The sequence below is a fragment of the Myzus persicae genome, unplaced genomic scaffold (genome assembly GCF_001856785.1).
Source record: "Myzus persicae strain clone G006 unplaced genomic scaffold, MPER_G0061.0, whole genome shotgun sequence".
NCBI lineage: Eukaryota > Metazoa > Arthropoda > Insecta > Hemiptera > Aphididae > Myzus > Myzus persicae.
In genome coordinates, this window is record NW_019104233.1 from 384,135 (window position 1) to 398,488 (window position 14,354).

The window sequence follows — 14,354 nt, forward strand, 5'->3', positions numbered from 1 at the left end:
TTTCAATATATTTTACAGGTCCGAGTGAATAGTGACAGTTTTTCACGGTAATATATTTATTAGTTTTCGTATTGCAAAGGAACCAGAGTTTGTGGTATGTAGTAGTTAACAAGTATTATAAAAATGAAATGAATGCATTTATATTTGCAGGTGCTGTATTGTTCAATGCTTCCGGGCTCCAGGAGGTTAAAATTCTGCGAAGAATATTATTTTGAAGGAAAAACGACTTCCAAAAAAGTATGAATGTATTCAATTGTTTCTTCGCACTTGCATTCTATGCGATAAATCTTAAAACTGAATTGGGTCAAAGTTAATAGTTTTCGAGTGCTTTTAAGTTTAAAGATGGCGGAAATGGAGTAGCTATACAATTTATAAATATATAAGTATTTGAGGTACGTTTTTCAAATCTTTAAAGCATACGAATACACTCATAATTCGGTATTACGACAATCATAGTATATAGTTCCGGCCTCAAGACATCATCGTAATACGATAAAATTCGTTTTTCAAATAAACAATAAAATCATTTGAATTACAAATATTAATTCTTACACTAAATAACACACATTACATTACAACATATGATGTTGGTATCAGAATATTAAATTATATATATATAAATATATGTAATCGTAAAATGCATCATTACCACATATCATTATACTGTATGTAACGAATTTATCGCAAGTATAATAACAATTTTGTGGCTCTCATAAGATATCCTTATAATATCAGCAGTAAAAAAATACAAGAATAATTTAATTATATGTATTTTAAAATAATTGAATTGTATTATTTATTTCAAAACGCTTTATCGTATCAACCATATACGATGATTATTAATTGACAGTACTACGAAAATTTCGGGTGTAGGTATTTAAATTATTTTTTTCCACATATGACAGATAAAAGCATTTCGTGTGCACTAAATTATACGTCGGTTTATCCACACATATATTATGTACATAATATATAAGATAAATAAATAATTCACACAGATATTTGTAAACGCTCGTAAAAAAATCTTCATTTCCTTTGACATTACCTATACGAAAAAATAAAATTGATGCTTTACGTACATGATGCGCATTTTGTCAAACCATTATGAGTCGTCTGCTGGAGAGAATAAAGGTGTAAATTTAAAATTAAAAAAAAAGTTATCGATTGTCAAAAAAAAACTCGTTTTATGGATAAACGTATGGAACTCGTTTTTATAACAGACAAATAACAGACACATGTATAAATAAATATATATTAAAAATATTAAACACACAATTTATATGGGAAGGACTGGTCAAAGTTGGTCAAGTGTTGTTTTAACTGATAGTTGAATTTCAGTTCACCGATTCTGTTTCGGTACGATAGTTTCTAAATAAAGTCGGACGCATCAGACATTGAAAAAGTACAAACTAACTAGTGAGTTGAACTAGTGCAGTTAGAAATAAGTTCGTGTAAGTTTTTCCTCGAACGTTGGCTCTATTTTTTAAATTTATATTTCACCGTGTTATATAAAATAGGAGCTGAGTATTACGCTCGTTTTATTATTTTAGCAACGTGAACGATACATAAGTACCTTCTCTAATTCAAGTGCATAGAGGTATACCTACTCTTGATGGTGTGAAATTTAAAAAAATAAACTCGTAACAGTGAACAACAAGCACCTATCCATATGTTTCGAAATGTATCTCGTCTGTTGCAAGTTATTTCGTATAGGTGAATTCTCAGACTCTATAGCTATAATATCCGTGTACAGCCGGAAGCCGGGGAGACGAGCTAGTGTGTACATTCCGATACATTCCGATTTTCCTCTCGTGATATAATAATATATATTATATAACATATATTATAAAGGTACCACCGGACTGACGGGGCGCGCAGAGTATATAAGGAGAGGTGGTCTAGCGCAGCGGGAGCAGGACGCGGAGGCGGAGGCGGCGGAGGAGGCGGAGGAGGCGGAGGAGGCGGAGGAGGCGTCGGTGACTAGCGTACGCGTTCGTCGTCGTCATAGTTGTACAATAGTCGTACAATAGGAGAACGCCGCGGCACGCGTGTGAATCTGGGACGACCCATTTTAAACTTGGCACCACCGCAAACGTCGCGCGAGGCCCTTCGCCACACACACACACACACACACACACACTATATTTATATAATACATATTATTATGTATGTATATAATCACACACACACCCATATGTATATATATATATGTGTATATCATGTACAAATGTATATATATATATATATATATATATATCATATACATACGGTGTACTATTAAATACACGAGCGCTAGCCATATGACCCTATCATAATCAATACATTTGAATTCAACCGCTCGGGCGCGCTACGTTGCCAACACGACTGCGGTGAATAAATGAGCGTGCGGCGGCGGCGGCGGCGAACGCCGGTACGCCGCCGCCGACGCCACGCGCTGTAGGCCGCCTACTACAACAACAAGAACAACAAGAACAACAACAGCGGCAGCAACAACAACAACAACAACAAAAGCCGAGTTGACTAGGCGAGCGGCCGAGCGACCGAGCGGTCCGTCGTCGGGGGTTGAGGCCGTTGAGGGTGCACTTACGGCGGTTCGCGAGGACGTGCTGCTACTATTACAACAGCTGCCGCCGCTCCGACGGGCACCGTTCGTAGTCGAGAGCGGTGGTGGCGATGCGATGATAGCCGTCGTCGTTGCCGTCGTCGTCGTCACAGCCGTCGCCGTCGCCGCCGCCGCCGCCGCCGCCGCCGTCGTAGTCGTCGTCGTCGTCGATTTTTTCTTCTTGGTCAGCGGTGGCGGCGGCGCGGTAAGCCTGCGGTGCGGCGGCCCGGGCGCTGCCGACAGACAGGGCACGGACGGGTTGTATTGTTGATTGTAGTGATGCAGCACGCAAGTGAGCAGCCCGACAGTACCCAGCACGACCACCGTCACCACCATCAGTACCATCACCGTTCCAACTGTGAACAATATACCAATATAACGGATACGTCGGACATACCTAAGTGCGACCGGATGGAGAGCGTGGTCGGAGGACAGCGATGTGGCGAGGGAGCTATTTGGCGAGACAGCCGCGGAGGCGGCGAGGCGCGTCCACGAGATGATTATATTGTTATTACCGTCGTATTGTTTTTATCATATCAAATTATTACGATCAACCAAAAAGCAAACGAAAATTAAACAAAGCATATAATAACATTATACCAGAAAACTAAATAAAACATTAAATGGTTGTAAGTTAGATGTAGGTATAAGTAAAATGTAAATAGTAAGAAGTATTAGTGTCAGTCCTATTACTACTTACAAATTAAAATGTACAGATTAAATTTGCGTATATATAAGAGCTTTGATTATTATAATCTTAAAAATTACATTAAAATAAAAATAAATATTCTGTTTGTTACCGTCTGTTTTTACAGTACAATAACATAAACAGTTTTAAAAAATAAATAAATAAAAAGTTTAAAAAATATAAAAAAGTTAAAAGTAAAAAAAACTTAAAACAACAGTTAAATAATAAAATAAAAATGAAATAATAATAATTGATATAGTAAACAAGCTTCCTCTTTGTAAATTCTCGGGTATTTCTTTTGCTTTGGTTTTTTTTTTTTTTGTAAGAACTTTTATTTGATTATTCTTTTTTACATTTGTCTCGTGTGAATGTCCAATGGTCGTGCTGAGGTAGGTTTCGGTTATCACAATAATTATTATCGCGGAGAGAGTATTATTTTATTACTATTGAGGCCAAAGGAGCGCGCAATAATTATTGTACGAGGGCTCAGTCTATTTGTTGTTTGCATTCGAAATACATCTCGTCTACCAATGCACCGTGCCATGCGAACTACAATAATAACAGCATAATATTATTATAGTTATACGAGAACTTTTCTGTGTACAGTGCACACACACACACACACACACACACACACACACACACACACACTACAGGCGATTCACAAACACGTCATGTTCGAAAAAGTTGATTTCTTTTAACTGATACAGAGTTTAATATTGTAATATTTTAGAGGGAGAATTTAATACAATATCATATTGTATAGTATTTTGTTTTGCTTGATATATTATACTTCATAGCAGACCTCGGGAAAAAAAATCAAATTGTTACGCGCGTGTACACAATAATGCACGTCACAACAATGAGGCTACATTATAATAATATTTACCACCTACGCTTATATTATTGTACAAACATATTGCGGAAAACTGTGTACGGGAGACAAAGGAACCGCGGAGAAACAAACTGTACTAGGTCTCGTATGGGTACTACTGTAGGTAAGTATAATAACATTTAGTCTTATATTCCACGCTATTCAGTTACGGCACGTAATAATAGGTATTGTCGGCAAAAAATATAAATACAACTCTGAACCCGCACAATCGTTCGTAGGTACGAAATCAATTCGTAACATATCTAAAATGTATGTTCTGTACATCGTATTATTTCGGCAGTTTTAATTATTATCTACATCATAATGGCAATGTGTGTCGGCGATTCGATAAGAATACTTGAAATATAGTTAAACAACAACTATTAAAAACACGCAGCCGTCATTGCGTCACGGGCGTGCGTATGTGTGCTATCGGATGGTAAATATTCGCCAGAGTTCGTCTGCATAACATATTACGTTCATATTATTATTGTTGTTTGGACCGTACGGCGTGCTGTCTGGAGCCAATCCGTCCTTGAAGTTTTTCTATCGCACCCGAAATAATAACAGTGATACGCCGATGTACAAAGACAGTGAGAGACCGTACACAAACACGCGTGGCCATACATGTCGCATGTACACTATACAAACGTATTATCAGTCATACAGTAGTTCACATAATATAAAAAAAATAATATTATATACAATGGATGGTACGCGTATAGGACACTGGTTTGGTTTATAGATTGTAGGTATCCGAGAGAGCTAAAAATAATACGCTGTCAACTCTCTGGATGACTCAACCTTGATAACTGGACGAAATTCTCGACATGGCCAAACCAAAAAAAAATATGACAAGTCATGACCCGCAATATCCGATGCGTGCCCACTAAAACATCTTTACGCTCTATACCTAATATACGATATTGGTTATTACCTAATACCTATACTCGTACCGATTACCGTATAACAAGGCCCTAGTGTCACTTCATTAATACCGCAAACTTCAACTGTGGCGCAATAAAAAATAATCAATTATTGCGTATTCGCGTGAGTGTTATCACTTGGATTGGACGTATTAAGTGTTTGTCGGTTTTATCAAAGGTATTATGTATTACACAAACGGAAAGTCACCTTTTGCGTGCGGCTTAACGAAAACGATGACATTCCGATAGTTGTTGTGTTCTAGGATGTTTGAAGTTTGTTTTTGAAGACATATTTTGTGATTGCGTACCAATAAAAAACTCTGCTAACACGAGATCAACGCATGTTGGCAAAATTTGTATACTTTTTTTTCGATTTATTTTTCTTTTCACAATTTTTTTCAATAAAAGTTTTCATTCAAAATTCCTACATGTAGGTAACTCATAAATACCAGTGAAATATAGGGGAATAACTCGAAGTTCATTAAATTTTTACTCTTCCATTAATTTTAAAATATATATTAAACTATGTTGTAATAATTTGTAAAGGTTACGATTGTTATTGATAAGTGATAACTAATATTTGTATTCTCAATTTTCCATCTTAATATTATTCCAGACACAAATAGTATAACAGTAATGTAAAATAAGGCAAGTGTATAGTTATATAAATGTACAGTATACAATATTATTATATATACTACCACGGTTCAAAATTCCGGCTATTCCGTTCGCGTACTCTACATCGACCAGGCATGTAATAATATATATTATATTATAGGCACCTATATAATATTATTGTCCTTTACGGGTCATTCGTCTACATTATAACAATATAACAAATCAATAATACGCTTTGTTCCGGCATAATGTACTGCAGCTGTATACGACGTGTCTATAATAATATCATTTTATATAGGTACTTATTATATACATATAGGCGTACATGCGACAGGAACCGTGAACACACGACCGGTGCCGCTCAATAGCATATTTCGTATAGTGTACACTGCAGAAAGAAACAATATTCTAATAACAATCTAACGAACAATATTCATATTATACTCAGTCAGTCGTATACAGTTGTATATGCATACAATTCAAAGTGCAATTAAACATAACATTTTTATGGAAAAAAGTATAATTTTTGTTGTGTCTTTCTTAAATTTTACAACCTTAACACAGCAAAACCCTTGATTTTTAATATCGTGTTCTGAATAACATTAATATCTAACACAATACTGAATACAATATAGCCATGTAGGTATAATTGAGGTACGAACACCAGCGTTTCATGTATAGCTTAGACTAGTGTATTGAGCATATTTATGTAAAATAATAGTACACATCGTTACATAGAACACTAGACAACTATAAAGCACGCAGTAAGAGTCAGAAGAGGTGAGTTAGGTACAATACTGTTTTTAAAAAAACCACTAAGTGAAGGTTTTTGGAATATTAGGTTCTTACTGTTCAACATTATGTAATACAAAATCTGAGTCACTGTAACTTTACAACGATCCAGATATCCAGTGGAAACATTATATCATAAAAATCAAGCTAATTGCACCTATATAGCGCATCTATACTATATAGTAACGAGAAAGCGGAATTATTTTTTTTTTTTTGCTCTCCTGTAAGGAAAAGAAAAAATGACTTTGTGCCTCTCGATTTAAAACGCTCACGATGTACAATAATCATATTGACACGCCTAGACACGACCGGCCGAGAACGCGGCACGTGGACTCGTCTCAAATATTATGAAATCTGCCGCGGGTTGTTGTTTCCTGCCATGGACCGCATTTCGATAACAATGTAATTTTTTTTCACTGATCTGGTCTCGGCGATTTGATTAATTTAATACATACCACCGAACACTATTACCCATACAATATTACGTCATTACGTCACGATCCTGTGTCTATTGTATAGGTACAAAACAGTATTTATCCGCAACTTTATTACGTTGAATATTGTGCGAAATAATAAAACACCATTCTGACTATTGGCTATTTATAATTTAATATTTGTTATAACTTGTATATGTGAGTATGTGTAAAAGAGAGGGACGGATAGAGGATTACAAAACAATATAGCGTTCTATACTTCTATCTAATAAAGAAATGCGACTTTTTTCGTCGTACTTAATGAAACAGAATTTTAGAGTACATAAAAGTAAAGTTTTTATTTCCATCTGTAATTCAACGAAAAAAAGGAAAAGCACGGTGAACGACTATCACGACGAACTGCCGAAGAATACTTTTTAAAGTATATTGGTGCGTGAGTGTTCGACTGTATTGTAGTCTACAATGTATAATGTATATATACAGCCGATATTGTAATTCTTTTGTCGGGAAGAAATGGACGTGAAAATCTAATTTGTATGTTACTCCGTAACTCTTCTTTTTCTTTTTAATACGAAACGAATTCGAGAAAACCCCATCAGACGCGACGAGCACGACACTTATATATACAAGATGCGTCAAAGGAAAAAAAATAATATGATCTCTGAAATAAAATAAAATTTAAAAAAAGATTTGAATCTCAGGTTTCGTTCATAGCGCATATACAATCTCCACACAGACATACATATAGGTACAACTTCATATAATCATAAGACTGAGCGACCATAAGACTTGAACCGCAGAAAATAAGATATTATACATAATTCTCTGTAGTATTATATTGTAATACCCGGGTATTCTATAATATTATGTATTACATTATACGGTCCATACAAATATTCGTGATAAAAAAAAATTATATTCAGTTAGTTCGAAAAAAAATTAAATAATATACACTGCAGAAATCTAGCCGATCGTGAATAGACTGATGCGTGAAAAATTGACCAATAAGTTCGATGTTTATCTTTTCAGAATTCAATAAATACAATTACTTGTGAATTGTAATATTATATCATATAAACAAACATCGGCTGATGGCCATCAGATGCCGAGGTTTATCTTTAAAAAAAATATTTGATGATATTTTAAACATTTATATCGAAATATTTTTTTAAGCATTTTTAGTTATTCCAACTGATAACTTACAAACATTTACATATACCAAATACATAATAAGAAATATTTAGAGTTTACATTTGAAAACTTGATTAAAAAATAGGTCTATTATAATTGTTTAGAATTTAAACTTTGGTTAATAAATATTTCTTAAAATAAATCTTTGTTAGTGTAACTGTGAGCAAATGTTAGCGTGTACACAATTAAATAGATTACAATAAGGAAAGGGACAATAGAGAGTTCAATTTGGATAGTCATACTCATTGTAGAACTGTTTATACAAGGCGACACATACATTTACGTATTTAAGCTCATTATTTCGAAAAGTTACAACTTTATAAAAAATATTTACTTTTACGTAATTTTATGTCATTTCAAAACAACATTTTTGAAAAAAAATTATTTTATACTATTTGTTATCGTACTTGGAGTATTTTAATATCTACGTATAAATTGAATCTTAAACGAATATAGTTAATTGTTTATGAGTTATAAATAATAATTACGGTTTTTAAAGTTTAGATAAACGAAGAAAAGTAACACTACAAGTTTACGACCCGTCCTCCCGTAATATGGCTATATGAGTAGGTACGCCACAAGCCGCAAAATGTTGGTCCACAACTCTACTCATCTAAACTTTAAAGTTTGAATACTCATAATTAATTAATTACTCTTTCTAAATTTATTTTTTTTTGTATCGAAATACTTTTAAAAATATTCTGCTTTGAGAAATAAATCTAAAAAGGTTTGTTGTCACACAAAAAGAAAAAAACAAAAACGATAAAAAAATTTAAAAATATGTTTTTTCAAAAATTTTGTTTTGAAAATGTTCAAAATAATGAGTGTACACTTCTATTCAATGAATCCCCTTGTAAAAATTGTATTTAAAGTTTGTATTCCTATATATACCTATTACCTATATAAAATGCATTAATAATTAAAACGAATAAAAATAAGTTGATATATCCTTTGCGCACTATTATTAATAAAATATTAATTTTAATAATATGCATTTACCATACATCATTATTATTAGAGAGTATTGGTGTTACTTAAAAAAACTATAACAGAACAGAGAACAGCAACGGAATTAATTTTCAACAACCTGTTGAGTCATTTCATTTAACTGATTTCCAAGCTAAACATTAAACTATCGACTATATTTCTAATCATTAACGTATTTCACTTTTAAAAAGTATTTATGATTCTGAATTTTGATTTTTCAGCAAAATTATTTCAAAGCATACGTCATCTAATATACACCATGTTACTTCCCTGAAACTGCAAAATGTGTAATTATATGGTTAAAACATATTGAAATAAATAATATCTGCCCGTCATCGATTCTATGTATTATAATGAACCCCTACATCTCTTTCCGTGTTTGTCCACTAGAATGTTCACCTTCACACCCGCCTACTTTTTATATGCTATCCTCAACCCGATGCCTATAATTTAAACCTAAACATAAATTCATGAATACTTAATATAAATTAATAATTCCCCTCTGAAAATATTAACACGAATTAGGATTATATAAAGCAGTATAAACTAGAGGCCATTTCAGATTTTTAACGCAAAACCAAAAACTTAAATAATTGTTTTATTTCAAGTTTTGGTTAACTATAGCAGAGGACAATAAAATATTTTTTTAAGTACAGTTGAAAAAAAAATAATGTCTTGCTTTAAAAATATTACCTTTCATTGTATATTATATTATTTATAGTTATATAGGTAATATATTATCATTTTATTTTATTTAACCAACAAATTATACAAATTGTAACATTGAATTATACTCGAAATCGATCTAATTACCTATACCTAGGTATTTGTATTATAGGTACCTACTGCAGTTTATTGTATTTCAATACATTTTAGGAGAACACAAATTTTATATAATCCATATTTTGTACTTCCGTGATTTTAAATTGTAGGTATGTATAAATGATTTTAGATTTCAATCAAAATGTTGATCAAATATTTTATTTTATAACAATGAATTAATGAAACCTCATTCTCGAATAAGATATCTTGGCAATAAATAAACAGTAATGAATATAAATTTTATTGAGATATCTATAAAGTCACTTATTATTTGTATGTCATATTAGAGTGATTAATGATTATAAAAATTCAATTATATACCTAAATATAATTGATGGATAATTGTTTAATACACCACCACTGCTACAATTAATGAGTAAATATTAATTTAGATTTTTTTTAAGTAAATATCTATTACCGTGTGTTTTAGTCAGAACAGTATGACGTAGGTATAAATAAAAAATCACAAGTATTTCGAATGAAGTTTTTGCGGATTTTTTAGTTTGAGCGATACGGTTACAATTTAATAATTATACGTCGTATACCTATAATTCACAGCAATACAATAGAGAGACAATAAATACAGACACGATGGTATACGAGAAAGTAACAATTAAAGTGAATAATAATGCCATACTGCACCGTGAATATTAGATAGGTATAATGATCATTATTGATCATTTTGACGAAATGAGAGCGTTGCGTCGATATACCCGAGAAGAAAACTTTTTGGCATTATCCTCGCGGATATAATAAATCATGGGCGTCGAAAAACGTTGGCGCTCGACGTGTGTCGGCAATCGGTTTAAGTCGGCCGTAAGTCACATTTTGTTTAGACGGTTTCGGAATGTTTAAAATGTTTTTCCGCTCCTCGCCGCACTCGTACACGATATGTACACCCGAGTTATTATTAAAATACATTGAAATACTGCATAATATTATTACACCTATCGTGTAGAACGTATAATATACCCGCAAATAGCTAGGTGACTATATTTTCACTTATCTCGGGTGGACAATGTATTGCAGAAAATAATGACTAGTCATAATCAGGGATGGCACATAAACTTTATTGCAATAATATGTATCTGTATACATCATTAATCGTACAGATGCTATAATAATCAGTTTTTTAATGGAGCCCGGGAACAAAAAACCACTATAATTATACGAATGTATCATATATGAGTTGCTACGGGTAAAAGAAATATGGTGAATATTTGGTCGTATTAAGTTGTAGACAACACTACAATAGCGATGCGGAACGATATCGATATCAAACAAATTTTCCGATATTGATATCGATATGAATATACATAAGAATATTTATTTTATATTAAATTATATTTTGACAGCAAATAAATTCAACGATTTAAATATAAGCAGTAGCTAAAAGTAGTATTTAATATCATTCATATTATTTCCATGTATTTTTTTATTTATTATATTTATTCTATTGTACAAGTATAGTACAAAATAATAAATTCATAAAAACTTTTTATGATATATTATATTATATTTAGGTACGGTAAATTTCTTTTTGATTTTACAATATTGCGATATTGATTTTAGATTTCCCGATATGATATTGATAAAGGTAACAATATATCATAATTTATGAGACGATATCAATACTTCAAAAATACATCGTTCTACATCACTAATACGTCATAACATATACCATTATACTATGCATTTTTACCTAGTAGATAACATCAATATTATGATGAGAAAAGACATGATAGATGTTCATAAAGAGCAAACATATTATGAAAAATGTTGAGTTTAAATTAATAGTTTTTTTTCGGTAATAAAGATAACTATCAATACATAAATATAAAAATTCTGAAATTTCAGATAAAAACAGTAATTGTTTCAAAATTTGTCAACTCTAAAACCTATTAAATTATTCTGATATAATTTATTGTATGCACATGATATACATATTAAAAACCAGCGTCTCTTACAATTCATTAGAAAAACATTAATTACCAGTATAGATTTCACGTTCACGGAGTTCTACTATTCAAGCGCACACTTATAATTGGTTTTAGGTCACTGACACCAGACATATTCCGTTATTGATAATTTTTATCTTCAATTATACTCTATGTATTTATAGTTAACACTATAATAATGAATGATAAGTAATAACGTCATATGTGATTAAGAGTTCGTTTTAATGGTTTGTATATAATATGCACTATGCAGTATCCTAAGTCCAAGGTCATAAAAAATAACGCGTAACAAGACGAATGAAAAAAAAAACACAACACTTAAAATTGATTTCTCTTGGTGAATTTTTGATTTGAAACCAAAGAGAAAATTGAATTCGGAAAACGTTTTTATTATAGGCGTAATAAGTCTGTAGGAGGCGTGAATGATGGTGAATCTATAAAAGGACACCATACCATAGAACGTGTTTCGAAATAAATCCCAAATCGATCAACGAGCGCAGAAGTCAGTTAAAAAAAAATTGCAAGAGGGAATTAGGGACCGAGGTTTAATTAATTCATCATCATTATCAAATGAAACGTTCTATTTTGGATATGTAAGTACCCTTCCATAGCCTCTTATTATCTAATTTAATTTAAGTTCAAAAAAAATACTTGTGATATTCGAAATGATTATAATTTTCTGAAAATAAATCTTGAACAAAAAGTTATAATATACCTAGCTTAGGTATTTACAATTTTACAAACATTAAAGTTATTTAATTTATTTTTTTTGCTCATTACTTTTGAAGTTTTGCTTTATTTCACTATTATACCTAACCGTCTGTCCGCGGCATAATAAACGTTTATTATTTATATATGTACTCTCTGTAGGTACTCAAGTATTGAACGGACCGCTTCAGCGTTTCGTTTTGCTAAACAAATTTTGATAAAATTCGTTATATGAGGTAACGTTCAGACAACCGACGAGGAAGTCGTCGAGTGTGATGCATGCATATAATAGTCAATCCACCTGGGGCATACTTCTTACACACATTAATCCTCCTACATATCTTGCGCGTATATATGCATGATAATAATAACAAAAACGTACAGTTCAAACTGAAGTATTATATTACACAATAGGTTCATAATATTTTTTCAACACTTTAATACACCCGAAAAAAAAATTATAGATGCATAAAAAAAGAAATTGCACGAAAAAAAGGATTACGCAATAATATAAGTATTTATATATATAGTCAAAAGCTGCGTGTAGAATAAAAATGTATTTGGCAACTTACGTATTGTGCAATATTTTCTTACACACATTATAATATTATACTGCTGCACCTGCAGTTGCACACGTGCACACAGTACATAATATCATATGATATAGTTTGAACGATATGATTTTTCACCAAAAATCACAATGGAATTCGATTACAACATTTACAACCCGTTTTAATTATTGTTTTAATTATTCCGCTTTCCGAAGACAGAACAAATACCACTATCATTAAATATGATAAATAAAAACATTTTTTTTTTTTTAATTATTTCAAAACCGCTATATTAACAATTGTTATAATATACATATATATGTATATATAAGTTTTACATACATTTTATATTATAAAAAAAATGCTGATTATTATGTTTCATTCATTTAGTAATAGTAGATAATTTCTGTGACTTAAAAAGAAAAAAGAAAAAAAAATACAGTCAAGTAATAACAACGTGTTGGTGCGCGATAACTTTATTATTAAATTTCATAAAATGCACGATCAGTAAATATACGCGAATTACGGATTTATTAATACCGTGACCTATATTTTCATCGTCGGCACCACTATTCCCTATATATACACAAAGTTATAATAACAATAAAATCATCATAAATTGTTTTTCTGCCACACGGTCAAGTATTATAGTAATTTTTCAAAAATAAAAACCAAATCTCTTTTAATCGAATAATTATCATAATTGTATTATAATAATAATACTTAATAGTACTATACATATAAAGATATTTAATTATTCTAAACGACAAAATCGTTTCCCTCTGTAAATTAAACGAAATAAATATTAATACATAATTAAATTATGAAACTCACATCCATATAGTGTGTATAGATAATAGAATTATATACAATATTATACATATATCGTTATTTGAAATACATTCAACTATGCGCTTATAATCATTATAAACGCATATTGTAGATTTCACTTAATAAATCGCTTATTATCGTAGTTATTAATTTCAAAATCAACCTAAAAGAGTCAAAAGACCCAAAATATCTACACATTATTCTGTAAGTATAATTAATTGCGAGAGTAATCGTACAAGACGAAACATTTTCAGGAAAAACTTTTATTTCCTAATCCGTAATAGGTATATATCTATACAAAATAATAATTATAAAATACACTTTACCTATAAAATTATTTATTTATGTTGGTGACAATGAATAACTTTTAAT

The 14,354-nt window shown here is 31.4% G+C and overlaps 1 protein-coding gene across 2 annotated transcripts in view; it reads right to left on the bottom strand.

Annotated features, from left to right (window-relative positions):
• LOC111040293 (protein nubbin-like) overlaps positions 1–14,354 on the bottom strand; it is a 61,536-nt gene that overhangs the window by 9,103 nt on the left and 38,079 nt on the right. For both annotated transcript variants that reach the window (XM_022324152.1, XM_022324151.1), the window contains exon 3: positions 2,588–2,958. In XM_022324152.1, the coding sequence (XP_022179844.1) occupies positions 2,588–2,958 (371 nt within the window). The remainder of the gene's footprint in view (positions 1–2,587; positions 2,959–14,354) is intronic.